Below are 14,293 nucleotides of genomic sequence, written 5' to 3'. Positions count from 1 at the left end.
ATATCTATGACTCCTCCTATAAATTGACAGCACAGACTTCAGAATTCTTTTGAAATCTTACCTTTTTGTAAAGAAAATCACCTAAGTGGTTTTGCATAATCTGTTTCCTGTAATTAGGATCAAAGTTTTTGGTGGGTTGAGGATAATGGTATATATTGTGTCCTCATTTTTAAGGAAATCTGATTCTTATTTCCTTTTTTTTAAATGGTAATCTGTGTTCAGCAATAAAAAAATTATTACTCAAAACTTGTGTGGCAACTCAGTGGTTGAGATAATTTGGTATCATGATTTTATAGACAAAGTGTATTCTGGTAAGAACTTTTATATATAAATACATATATACATATATATATATCTTGAAAAACAACTCTTGCATGCATTCTCATTAACATTTTAAAAATATCATTCCAGCTGTGTTGGGGTAGAGGAGCACCATGCTGTTGACATTGACCTATACCATTGTCCCAACTGTGCAATTCTCCATGGACCTTCTCTGAGTAAGTATGGGTTATTCAGATTTTATTTTACACTTTCAGTCTGTTCTCTAGCCATATACAATTGAAAAATGACTGTTCAAAAGAACAAGCAAGATGGATTTGATTATTTATAAGTTACTTGTTCTGCATGACTAACTCTGAGCTGATAAAAAACCTCCACAAAATAAACAAACCATCCTGAAAGGTTCCTTAATCTGGAGATGCAGATAGAATAAAATATAAACCACTGCTATAGATTAGAGAAAGCAAAGTGCACAGAGTTAAGCAATCTGCACTTGACAGAGAGCAAAAGAATGTAAATTAGGGAATCATTGTTTAGAAAAAGTGTTGTTTTGTTTTCTGTTGAAGACCATGTAATTATTTATAGTTAACAGTGTCTTAAGATCTAGTATCTTTTCAAAGCTGAATTTACCATTTAGAAATAAGTTTAAAACCACTGCATCCTCAGCAGTAGTCTTGTGGAATATGAATAAAGTGATAAAGCATCTCTTACTTAATAGATGTATGTTGTGTGATACATATCTTACACAGTATGTGACTTCAGGATTAGGTACTTTCAAGTTAGAGGCTAAAAGGTAAGTTAATTATTCTACATGCTTGTAGTTTTTAGTATTCCAGTGTCATTTTCAGTTAAAAATCTTCATGTCCCTCCTGTAAATCAGAATACAAGTAACAGCCATTTCTTTCCCCACCTTTCTGCCTGTTGGTTCCTGTGGCATAGAGGGACTAGGAGGAGTAGAAGGGGGATCATATCAGACTTTCAAACTAATAAGCTAGTAAATTTAAAACTTTTTTTCTGTTCCTTTGGGAGAACTATAATGCTTTACTGTGATGCCTGTGAATAACCTTTCTTATAGTGCAGAGGCTGCTAGCTTCACCTGTAGCAATTTGACAGTGAGATAAGAGTGATTTTTTTGTTGGAAGTCTTTTATAAAAGACAAGAATCTGTGGTAAAAATTATCCTTATTACTTCATATTGCCTTAGGTAAGTATATCATCTAGATTTAGTCGGTGGTTCAGACATGTCACTTGCAACCCAAGCAAGAGGTGATATATTGAAATAAGTCTTCACTTGGAACTTTATTAACTGTTCTTAGCTAAGCTGTCAGAATCAAATTATGAGAGTTTGTGGTTTGGGCTCTACTTACTCCAGTGTTTGGAGAGACTGATAATGTCTCATGACTTCAACTGTTGCAGCAATACTCCAGGATGCTCAAATCATGTGAAAAAGAAGTTTTGAAAGAGACATAAATTCTTCTATTTGATTTAGAAGGGCGAGTGTATCTATGATTTCAGAAGATGCTTGTGTGTATAATCCCATCTAATCAAACAACATACTGCAAAAAAATTACTAAAAATATACTAGAAAAATACACTTCATACTATCAAGTGGATGGTTACTTTCAGTACCCTACAAAATTAGTGATGTAAAAGTACCAATAATGAAAAGAAAGCTACTGTATAGTTAGATGTAAAGATCAAATTAACCAATCAATTTCTTCTTGTTTCAAACAAAAAAGAAATCCGTGTCTTGATTTGGAAGAGCAACAACTTTAAAAGACCTTTAGTAAACAACCATGTGTATAAAATGCTAAGCAATTCATCCTAAAATCTTAAATTATAATAATAAGAGCAATTTCAAAAAATAGTAATCCACTGTGGAGTTTTCTTAGCTTATTTGGTTTAGAGTCTTCATATTCTATTTTGATGTCAGGTTTACCACCAGACTCTAGAGGTTTTAAGAGAGCACTAGGTGCAGTAAATGTTAACTGGACTGTGATTGTCAGGACATTACTTTCTGCTGTTACCTTCTTAAATCCTGTAAATATCCTCCCGCCTGTTCTTTGGGGGGTTTTTTGACTATGGTAGTAGTGCCAATGTTTGGTTTGAGCTGACAATATGAGATGATGTACCAGGCCATAGAAGTGGTATTCTATGATTTACTGTATGCAAGTACATTGCCAAGTACTAAGTAAGAGAATAACTTCAATTTCCGATTTTAAGTGTTGGAAAGGTAGATTTTTAGAAGTTGGACCTGTGCTATAAATTATCATAAGCAGCTGTATCATCTTACAGTTTTAATGAACTGTTATAATGGTAGTGAATTTATGAGAAACTACTTTGTTGCAAATTAGTATTAGCCACTAATTTCTTGTGTCATTATTTATGAGTGAGAAAATAGCTTTGAAAACTTAATAAGCCTGGCTTCATTATTTATGATGTTTTACTGTATTTGGGTAGCTGGCTTATTAAGCAGACTCTTCAGCACTGGTTTTCAGGTTAGCAAATAACTATAAATGTCAGTTTATTCTCTTAAGTATCTTCTAAAGGGTACATTTTGTCACGTCTGTAGGAAACAGCTTGTCAATAGGAACAATTACCTCTTCTGTTTAATGACTATAAAATGTCAGTTATTCCTATATAATCAACTGGGTTTTTGCTTTCTGGAGAAGCAGCATTTTATTTTTGTTTTTAGAAACCACCTTTCCACACACCACCCCCCTCCCCACCCCAAGTCCTTAGCTTCCTGTTACTGTTAGCTGTGTTCTCAGTATTGCTGGTACTTTTTTAGATTTTGGGTACATCATGACTTTGGTAAACTTAAGAATGAGCTCTTCCATAAAGTTACAATTCCTGCTAATACAATTGTTTAGCTGGGTGTTGTATTTGCATTACAGACTGTTTTATATACGCCTGTATAACACCATTTGTATTGACAAGGAACAGTAGCTTTTCCTTCTCCTGTGTTTCCTCAGCAGATATGACTCAATTTTTGCTTAATATTAGTAATATTATGCGATTTAGTTGCTATTGAACTGTCAGTTTCAGACTCCCAAAGTTATAATAGAAGATTAATTGATTTTTCTTTATTAATATGCTGTAACAGTGCATTAAAGCTTCAAACCACTCAGATGTTGATTGCTTTGGGATGCAATGCTTGTGTTATGTGTATTGTGCTTGCCCAAAGCCCTTTACACCCAAAACTGTTATGGAGACATAAGCAGTGTATATAAGAAAAGTGCTTTGGTTTCAAACACTGTATGGTAGTGAGTAGTAGTAATATTATCAGACTGGATATGAGTATGCTCATATGGTGAGATAGGTCAATGGGATTAGGTGCTGTTAATTCTATGGTAATATATAAAATGAAGTCTGTGGATCTTGAAGAGACAAGGAAGTCTGAGGTTTAGAAATAGAACTTTAATTTCCTAGTTTTGTTGCTGACCTTTTAGATTTGGACAGCTTTTAGGCTGCTGCTGTTTGCTTGTGCTGCACTGCGTATGCAGTCTTAAATTGTGTATAATGTGCACTGAGGTTCTCATATAGAAGGAGCTATAGAAGTACAAAGGGTTACTGTCAGGTGTCCTGAAGACTTCATGTGTTGCAGACAGGTGGAGTGTCCTCTGCATAAACCATAAGGTTGTTAATCATAGTAATGTGATTGAGGCATGTCTGGCTCACTGGCGGGACGACTGCTAAGCTGAGCCATCTGATTTAACTAATTCAAAATGTAATCCTTCTGAAACTTGTAGTGAAGAAGAGGAGGAACTGGCACAGACATGACTACACAGAGTTGGATGATGGTTCCAAACCGGTGCAGGCTGGAACACGGACCTTTGTTAAACAGCTGCGGGCTCGCTCTTTCCCAAGGTACCAGAGCTTACATTCAAATTTCAGTGAAAAAAAGAGAGATGTGTCGTCACTGAGTGTGTCTTAGAGGAGACAGCTGACATTTTCTCTGCTTCAGAAAAGGAAGGTTGAGGATCACTTCCTTCTCTTTTAGAATTTAACACCACTACCACCACCCCCATCCCCAGTCACTGTTTCATGTGGATACATTTGCATCTTCATGCAGTAGCTTCCCGTTTTGCACTGGGATACGTTGTCTGTTGGGACTGCTGTAGGGTGATTTGAAAGCATTGGAGGTTTTGGGTTTTGATTTTTTATTTTATTTTATTTTTTTGTTGGGGAGTGAGGGTAGTAGCATGAGTGGTGGCTTTTCTTTCTGAACTGTCAGAATTATTTTCTGTCTATTCCTCAGCTTTTGTTCCAAGTAACGCTTATGTGAGCTGATAGTCTATCTGTTCTCCCATGCTTTGGAGGAAAGTAGAGAAACATGGTTGTATTTTCATCCTGAGTTGTGGTTAGCTATCTTACTGCAACACAATGACTTACAGTTCTTTAAAAGAGGTGGTGGTTGTTGTTGTTACCAAAATGTACTTTAATGCCTTCTCTGAGAATTCTGTTTCCCCATTCTCTTAAACGACTGTGTCCTCAGTCATATAGAAAGACCATATGAGTTCCCACGTTATGTGTGACAGTAAACATTTCCATGCTGGCTTACACAGTTTTCTTTGTCTTTCAGTTAAATGCTTAATATAATAGTACTGGGACCACTTCTTTTGGATTCAAATGTAGCCATTCCTATTTGTTCTCTCCCAAATTATGTTATAGAATCATAGAATAGTTAAATTCTTTTTCTTTCATTAGTGCTTGGAGGATGCTTTTTTGCTAATGTTCCGTTATTTCTTTCCACCAGTGCTGATGAAGTAATTTTGAAAATGCATGGAAGCCAGCTGACACAAAGATACTTGGAGAAACATGGGTTCGATGTTCCAATTATGGTTCCTAAATTAGATGGTCTGGGGCTCAGACTTCCTCCGCCAACTTTCTCCGTTTTAGATGTGGAACGCTATGTAGGTAAGAGTCACTCTGGAGTATATACAGACTATTCTGTCTTTAAACTAAAATAAATATTTGCGTGATTATAAGAGCTTATTATAAGGATGCTAAATATATATGTAAATTGAAGACTAGCAGAGACTAGAACTAAATATATGAGAGTTAATTTTGTTTGTTTTATTTGTTTGTGTTTTCTTTCTTCTTGTGTGGTAGATACGTGATGGGAGTACAGTCTTTTCAGCTTTCAAACATGTTAATTTTCATGCAAGCTAAACATGGGGTTTTTTTCTGCTTCATATTGTAAAGTATAGTGACTTTTAAGATTGTTCTCTTTGTGGGAATTGAATAAATCATGATGATCAAAAAAGTTCAATCATCGGTTATGATATTACAAAAGTTGATGTTTTGGGCTCAGTAAACTGACATTTCTGAATTAAGTCTTCCTTGCTGGACAATTTCCTACCTTGGCTTCATTTAGCAGGAAAGCTAGAGCTTCCCACGGACCATTTCTTTATCAGCTCTCTTGACAGTCTAACCATTTCAACCTCATGTAGGTATGCAGTATAAAGAAATAGAGACTGAACCAACAGAAGGGTGACATTTCCTGTAACATATAGTACAGTTGAGAAGTTTGTATATGGCCTTGTCCATGTTCTTGTGATAATCTAATATAATGATGTGAGTTGAAAGTATGTTTTCATGTCCATCAACATTTTACAGTGGCACCGGAATGCAAGAAGTATGTAGTATATAGAAAGTTGTTACATTTATGATGCTTATAAACAGTAACGTGTTCTGCTTTAAAGTGTTACTATAGTTTTAATACTTTGGAATACTGCCTCTTCAGATTTAGAGAAACTTGATGTTTTCATTCTCATATGTATATTTTGACCTGCCAGGTTCTGCAGTTTGGAGAAATAAGTTGGAATGCTACAGATTTACCTTTCCATTACTGAAATAAAAAAAATAAGAAAACTGAATAATTATTATTCCAACTGGAATTTAGTGATTTAGTATCAACTTGTAATTTTGAAGTAATTATGTTAATAATGTACATCTACATACATTCCAGCATTCCAAAAGTAATTGTCAAATTTGACTGTTGTATAGCTAGATGGACAGAAAACAATTGCTGTAATGATGTTGTTGGCTTTCTCTTGGCTAAAGGTGGCTTCTTGCTTGTCTAGTTCTACAGATGTATCACTTTAAAATACATGATATGTAAACCAATCCTTGTTGTCTTCAGAAATGAAGCACAGTCATGGCAATTAGTTACTCAGCGAAATAAATTACTGTGTGATTAAAAGTTATGCATGTATATAAGGATGGTGGGGGTGGGCTGTAGAATGTTTGCAAAGGAGTACCTGCATGGTTTTTAACATTAACATTAATCATGGTGCAAGTTTACTTCAGTTTGCTAAGAATTACAAGCCGTGAACAGAAGGATTTATTATTGTAAATAATTCTCAATGGTCCTTGTGCTAAATATTCAAGTGCTGTGGTGATGATTAATAGGAAGAGTGAGGAATAGCTCTGCCTTGGTAACTTTCTCTACACTAGTCTTTCCAATGCAGCCACAAACCCATTTTTTTAAGCCAGTTGCAGTCATTCTATAATGCTCTTTTTCTTCTTTGTTAGCCACTGGAAAGAGAACTTATTTTTAGAGTGATTTTCATTCTGTCCTTAGCTGATTACAGCAATTAAAGTTAGACCTACTAAGGAGTTTGTTTATACTGATCTGCCTCTGTTCCAAGAGAATACTGGTAGTGGAGTTTTTGTGCAGAAATGTTTTGATAAAGGCTGGAAAAAAGTTGAATTTCTCTTAAATACCTTGGCTGTTTTTATCTGTGATAGGTTTAAGAAAGTCATCCTATTTTTCACAGGTGGTGACAAAGTGATAGATGTAATAGATGTAGCAAGGCAAGCAGACAGTAAAATGAAGCTCCATAATTATATTAAGTATTTCACAAATCCTGACCGACCAAAAGTATTGAATGTGATCAGCCTGGAATTCTCGGACACAAAGTGAGTATCGACTTTAATTCCTTGAACACAGGAAGTGGTTTTCACTAAGCTGAACAGTATGTGTAGGAATATAATGTCTGTAGTGGGAAAGACAGGAGGCTGCATATTTTATGTAGATACCTACTATGATGTAATGTGAGCATAAACCACTTATTCATAAGTAATAATTTTGTAGGAAACAAATTTAAAGCTGTCACTTAAAAAGAGGTGTGATTATTCTTGATTATATTTATGGTTCTTTTTTTGTTTTCTTTAAAAGGATGTCTGAATTAGTGGAAGTACCAGATATTGCCAGAAAGCTTTCATGGGTGGAAAATTATTGGCCAGATGATTCTGTCTTCCCTAAGCCTTTTGTTCAGAAGTATTGCTTGATGGGTGTCCAGGACAGCTATACTGATTTTCATATCGATTTTGGAGGAACATCAGTTTGGTACCATGTTCTCTGGGTATGAAGGCTTCTTGATTTATTACTATGTGAAACAATATTCTTTAGGTGTGAAGCCTTCTGCCATGGCATCGTCTCCTGTATGAAATTTTGTGCTTAAAAAGCCAGGGGAGGAGCTTTAAAGTGAATTACTGATTGTTGGTGATATGTTTTTATTCTGTTGGTGACTTCTAGACTGTTAGCTAGTTGACTGATCATTTTAGTAGACTGGTAGGTGACATAGTGGAGCTTTGGTACGAAGAAATTAATAGAATAAAAATTATTGACATACTCGACTGTTTATTCTTCTCACAAACTTTCACCATGTATACGTCATAGAAGAGGCAAAGTGGTTTCATCTTATGTTTTGTCATGTGACGTGTGCACAGATCCATAAATTGTTTATAAAAGCTGGATTATTTTTACATTTCAATGAAAAGCTTTGTTTTGTTTGCTGGTATTACATCATAAAACACCAACTGGGCTCAGCTTTTGGTGGATTACAGTTCCGAAAACTCTTGACATTCCATGGTGGAAATATGGCTTACATATCACTTAAAGCAATTTGTTACTTAATTAGGAATGACTCAGAGGTTGTAGTAGGACTTCAGGAGGACATTCATTTATTTATTTGGCATTTCTGTTTAATAGGGTGAGAAGATATTCTATTTGATTAAGCCCACTGATGAAAATTTGGCTCTCTATGAGTCTTGGAGTTCATCTGTCACCCAGAGTGAAGTATATTTTGGGGACAAGGTTGACAAATGTTACAAATGTGTTGTGAAGCAAGGACACACTTTATTTGTTCCAACAGGTAAGATAATACCCTTAGTTATAGGACTTTGCATGTTTAACCACCAGGAATTGATGGTATCCTGAAATGATTGCATCGTCAACATTTGATTTCTCCTATAATTTTGGACAAGAGAATAATAAAAAATTAAGGAATTCAGATTTTCAAAACAAGTAATTAGCTTTTTAGGTCGCCTGACAGTAGTAACAGTTATCAGGGAAAGAAAGGATGCTTATTACCCAATTATAAGACAACAAATGAAAGCTGAAGTTAGATATCATGAAAACAGTTCTAATTCATAGGGGACACATTGTTCACCATTTGATAGATATCCAGACTGAATTCTTATCTTAATTTTATATGTTACAATTTTTACAGCTTTTGAATACTATAAGAACCACTAGGTGAAATTATTACAAAAACATCACATGGACTACTTATGCTGTAGGCTAGAGAATTAAAAATAAAATATGGGTGGGCTTTTTGGGTGGGGTTTTCTCTTTTTCCTTTTTTTTTTTTTTTTTTCCTGTCAGCAGGGAAATCTAAACTGTGGTGGAGCCTGTGGAGCTTCTGATCAAAATGGAACTGTCCCTAAATAAAACTAAAGAATATATAATTGGATTCATGTGTTAATTCTTTTTATTGAAAATAAAAGGATATTTGTAGATACAGGTTATGAAACTGTAGTGTTCGTAAACTTATTTCAGCAGCTTTCTTTAAAAATGATGCAGAGGTATGGTTTTCTCTGATTTTCTTTACCAGTTCTTACAGCCATCAGCTAATAGTATCTAATAAATTACAGAACATTTTTAAGAAAAGAGAAATACCAAAATGTAACTTTTTTATTTACAAAAAAACCCACAGAACAATCCTCCAAACAAAACACATCACTTTCACCCCACCCAAACTCCCAAATACCATGAACTTAGAAGTTGAATAAATGAAACCATGTTTTGCTAATAAAGCAAGTGCCAGCTAACTTATTGTATATTCACGTATCCAGTCCATTCACAGAAATACTTTTTTAATTATTTTGTTATTAAAGATTTGTACTGGGTACTACCATCCCTTTTTGATTGGAGGAAGCTTTAAATACATTGGAGAAAGAAAATAGTGCATGTTTCTACTTCTAGAATAAGCCTTGAAGGTTATGCTCAATACCTTATTCTGTCATGGACTTCCTAGACAAACTTTTTTTTTTTATAGCTCAGTTCTCTCCCTGTGAGGTTTAGTGTTTACTGTTCTAGCTCATGGCTTGAGTAGAATAAATACTGCATGGTGAGAAGCTATATATGCACTTAACATTCGTGAACACTCAGAGCTTTTTAAAACCATATGTTTTTGGCAGGAGATGACATTGATTTTTCCATTCATCTGAGCATAAAAATCATACATCTGTGAACAAAGAATGCAAAATTACAGAATGGAGAACTTTACTGTGATGCATAGATCTTTGAAAATAGTTACTGATTCCCAAGTAATCAGCTGAATCTGAGCTCTCACTGTAATGTGGCCAAAAAGGAAAGTATCATAAAATGATACTTTATGTATCATTAGATACTTTATGTATCTAATGTTATATTAGAACAGTATTACGTTCTAATGTATACTTGAATTTGTGTGTGTGTACACATAAAATTATTCTTTTAAATGTAAATGTGTGTTGACGTATGTGTATACGCACATTCATGTGATGGAGTGTAGTGTAGGAACCAATGACTTATACTAGGTTTCAAGGCAGGTGTTTAAAAATGTGAAATTCTGTAAGACTGATTAAAGGCTTTAAAAAAAACACCCTGATCTCTACTGAAAAATCACTTTGCTGTTCCTGCTTACACTGATGCTAGTGGATGTCATAATTACTTTATAATCGCTGAAATATGTTCAGAGTAGTCTTCTGATTTAAAATCAATCTTGCATGTAGATGCATAGCACCTACTGGGAGGCTCTTAAGAGTTATTTAAATATTATTTAGGATATTCTGTGTGGTCTACACCAAATTTTCTTGCATTGTTACATGGAACTTGATCAAACTACAGCATAAAAACATTGAGTAGGAATGTAGAAAAATTGAATCTTTTGGCTGATAGAGGCATGCCATAAAAATCCTTGGTGTTGATATAACAGTGATGAGGCTTTGTTATCAGTTTTATCAGTGTCTGTGGAGATGTGTGCGTAAAGAATTGAAACACACATCTTCCCTTGGAGAGTCAGAGGTATTAATCTACTGCAGTGATGATGATCAGAGTGAAAAACTGAAACCATATTAAAAAATGCAAAATACAGCTGGCAGTATAAGGCAATCTTCACTGCACTGCATTTCTCAAAGAACTGAAGTAAAACTGAACAATGTGTAATACTAATTAAAAAAACCCTTTTATGTTGCATCCATCACTGTATTCTACATTTTCTCATGTACCATTCTGTAACTTCCTTCCTTCCCAGGCTTTACAGTAAGTATGTTCCTTAATCAGCATGGTTGCCAGGTTTCAGGTCTTTTTACATATGGTGCCACAACAACTGGAACTAGTTGGTCATAGCTGAATTGGGGCATGGATTTTATGTAATTTGCAATCTTTAGTTGCTTGTGATTTGGGCTGATCTTGCTTCCTGTGGGAAGCTTCCTTTTTGTACATCTTAGCTACAGTCAGTCAGACCATGAAGTAATCTGCAAATGTATGGCCAACTCATCTTTTGTCAAAATATCATATATATGCATGCGAAATAAAAAAAATCCTGAAAGAAGAAACTGTAGTTAATTTACATTAAAGCTGCCCATTAAAATTTTTAAAATAACTATTTTTAACCAGGAAGCTAATATCATATGTTCTTTTGTGTACTTGAAATTATGGGGTAGTAATCAGCTAGATTAGTAGCATAATGTTTGCCATACTTTGCCATGTTCAATTATAGAGTTCATAGGGACAGTATTTCAATTACGTGACAAATTCATATAGTCAGAGTGCCAAGACTGGATTTTAAACTGATCATAATATCACTGCAATTGGGATGACTGTATTTAGAATAATTTATGGAACCACATCTGAATTCCTATTTGAGAAACTTCAGTATTGCTAGATTACTTTAGGTTGAGCAAATGGCTTAGTTACTGTAAGCAACATGTAAATATTTAAAGGAATATAATTTCTATTTTTGTGAGTGTATCTTCTGTTCAGTATAATTTCACTCTCCTGACTTGTTTATTTTTGTTGATTGGATGGAAAATTGGGTGGGAATTTTTACTTTAAAAAAATCAGTGGCAGTCTTGCATTCCAATGAAAAATGTCTTAATCTTAACACTTCCAGAAAACCACAGTTCCACTAGATTTCTAAAACTTTGAATTTATATTCTTTTAAAATTTACTTATTATAGCACAGAATACAAATTTGTTTGCCTTTTTTTTATTTCAAGGTACCGTGTTTTTTACTTACATATGTATTTAAAAACACTCTTACAATAATTTATATGTACGCACTAAGTTTCAGAATCTGTCATTTCAGGCTGGATTCACGCTGTGCTCACGTCTCAGGATTGTATGGCTTTCGGAGGAAACTTTTTGCACAACCTCAACATTGGCATGCAGCTCAGGTTAGTCTCAGCTCTTCCTATACCTGTTTCTCAATGAGTAGGGTAGTCCTTTAATAAATATATTTCTTCATGCTTTTAGCCAGGATGAGATTGGTACAGGCTCTCAAGCAGACAATAGTGTCATTTTCAGTTAGAATTTATCAAGCACATACTCTTACTTTACTTCTGCAAAGTTTGTTTCAAAATTAAAATGACTGGTATGCAAGAATGTAAGCAAATGAAAGAGAAAGAAAAACTCTACTTTGGAAATTAGTCTAAGTGAGTAAAACAAAACTGAGCAAGCCCCAGGTGTGTGACACAGAGTTGAAATTAGCCTACTCAAGTCAGCATTGCTCTGAGGGCAGCTGTATTTAGATTTTGTCCAAGATATGGACCTGTCTTTTAAATATATTGTTTTTATTTATTAAAGTGGAATCCTGATAAAATTCCATCTGTTAAAAGATCACACATTGGGTTTGTATCCTAGTTTTATGAAGTCCAACTTTATTCTTAGAACTGCTGCAGTCAAACTTGATAAGGTCAGAGCCTGGATGAGACCAGAGTTCAAACTTGTCTGTGGTCTTGTTGGGATTTAACTATATGAGACTTGACTTCTTTTATTTATCATGGCCATGATTATTTTATTTTAGACATTGTGTCAGTTTGAACGATTATATAGTTGAATAATGAATTTAGTAACTAAATTGTTCATGTTTTGTAATATTTTATTTATTCAGGTGTTATGAAATGGAGAAGAGGCTAAAAACCCCGGATCTTTTCAAATTTCCTTTCTTTGAAGCCATCTGTTGGTTTGTGGCCAAAAACTTACTGGAAACATTGAAAGGTAATCCTTGTTTTATTTCAAAAGATATACATGTATCTACTTTTTTTTTTTTTTTTTTTTCCTCTTCATTGATAATGGAGAAGATAATACTGCTGCTGTGTGAACAGAGGAAACTTTGAAACTTTGTAAGCTGGAAAACCAGACTTGATTTTTTTAATATTTTTTAATTTTTTTTTTTTTTTTTTTAAAGCCATATTATTTTACATCTGGCAGTTCTAGGTTCTAGCTAATGATCTTTGTGGAACCTGCTTTGGTGATCGAAGGTTTGTAGGCTAACTTGCACTGTGCAGAAATCTTAGTACACCTGGTGATGCGCGTAACGAACACTTTGTAGCATGCTTCTGGAACGTTTGAACTATTTTGTTAGTGTTTTTCTTCCAATGCTGATGGTGTATTTGGTCAGTGAAAATATTCTAGGTTATCAAGACTGAGTATCTGAGATCCTGCCGCAGTGCAATTATGCTACCAGCCAAACAGGATTAATTTGCCATTATTTGAAACGACCTTGTTAAAGAAGATAGGAAACTTACTTCAGTGGCATCAGTTTTTCACTCAAGCTTCTTCTGTGTCATTTAAGATTTTTGAGTCCCCTTGGATAGTCTCTTTTTTTCAGCAGAGGACTCTCTAAATGATCCCACTAATTTATATTTATGGGTTTCTTCTTGGTGGCTTTGCAGCTGAATGAAGAAGTTTTCTTGCACTTCTACAATTTCTTTGACCTTTTCAGTCAGACTACTTGTTATCTTGCCCTTTGTTGTGAAGGGAAAACTGTCTATGAGGGCTTTTGTAGGAAAGATGCATCAGTTCTTATGAGCTGTGTTAAATCATTGATATGAGTGTTTATTAGTAGGCATCTCAACAACCTTTTGTTCTTGACAGTTGCTGGTCCTTTTCAAACTTCCTCATCTAGTCCTGTAATGCCTGTATCTGTACCTGTGTATAATCCAGCTTGAGAGAGTCTGTCTGACTTCACCTTCTTTTCCTCAAATATCTTGCCCTCTGCCTGCTCTATTTAATCTTAATAAACATCATAGTCCAAAATATGTAATTCAGAGGAAATAATTCAGCAGAGGAGTCTGCTAAATTCAGCTTCTGCTTTGGAAGAGAGCAGAATCTCATGTAACTTTTTTTTTTTTTTTTTTAAATATGAAAATAGTCACAGTTATGGAAAACTATTTATTCTCCTTTCAGTAGATAATGGCATTGAACAACCCTTGTTTCCTAAATGAGCATTTAAAGTTTCTGGATGAGCCTAAAGCAACTTAGAAATGTTACCAAATAGAACAAACTTGCAGAAAATTCTTCCTTAAAAAGAAAACAAAACAAAAAACTCACAAACAAAAGAAAACAAAAAAAACCCGAACCCAAAAGGAGTATTTTCTTCTTGAAAGCTTGCTTTGGTTGGTCTCACCCCTGTGTGTTTAAGACTTGCAAACTCGTCAGAACACATAGGAGCTGT

At 34.5% G+C, this 14,293-nt stretch overlaps 1 protein-coding gene across 1 annotated transcript in view; it reads left to right on the top strand.

The window, feature by feature from the left end:
• Nucleotides 1-403: 403 nt before the first annotated feature.
• The window catches only part of KDM7A (lysine (K)-specific demethylase 7A), a gene marked incomplete at its 5' end in the record, with an annotated part of 33,555 nt that continues 19,665 nt past the window's right edge, over nucleotides 404-14,293 (top strand). Inside the window, 8 exons of the mRNA XM_010014448.1 lie at nucleotides 404-497; nucleotides 4,031-4,148; nucleotides 5,038-5,198; nucleotides 7,064-7,205; nucleotides 7,465-7,651; nucleotides 8,281-8,443; nucleotides 11,924-12,011; nucleotides 12,728-12,834. Of these exons, the coding sequence (XP_010012750.1) occupies nucleotides 404-497; nucleotides 4,031-4,148; nucleotides 5,038-5,198; nucleotides 7,064-7,205; nucleotides 7,465-7,651; nucleotides 8,281-8,443; nucleotides 11,924-12,011; nucleotides 12,728-12,834 (1,060 nt within the window). The remainder of the gene's footprint in view (nucleotides 498-4,030; nucleotides 4,149-5,037; nucleotides 5,199-7,063; nucleotides 7,206-7,464; nucleotides 7,652-8,280; nucleotides 8,444-11,923; nucleotides 12,012-12,727; nucleotides 12,835-14,293) is intronic.

Source organism: Nestor notabilis, unplaced genomic scaffold, assembly GCF_000696875.1.
Source record: "Nestor notabilis isolate BGI_N333 unplaced genomic scaffold, ASM69687v1 scaffold19585, whole genome shotgun sequence".
In the NCBI taxonomy this organism is placed as follows: domain Eukaryota; kingdom Metazoa; phylum Chordata; class Aves; order Psittaciformes; family Psittacidae; genus Nestor; species Nestor notabilis.
The sequence above is the reverse complement of the archived record's forward strand: the minus strand, read 5'-3'. Positions and strand labels throughout refer to the sequence as shown.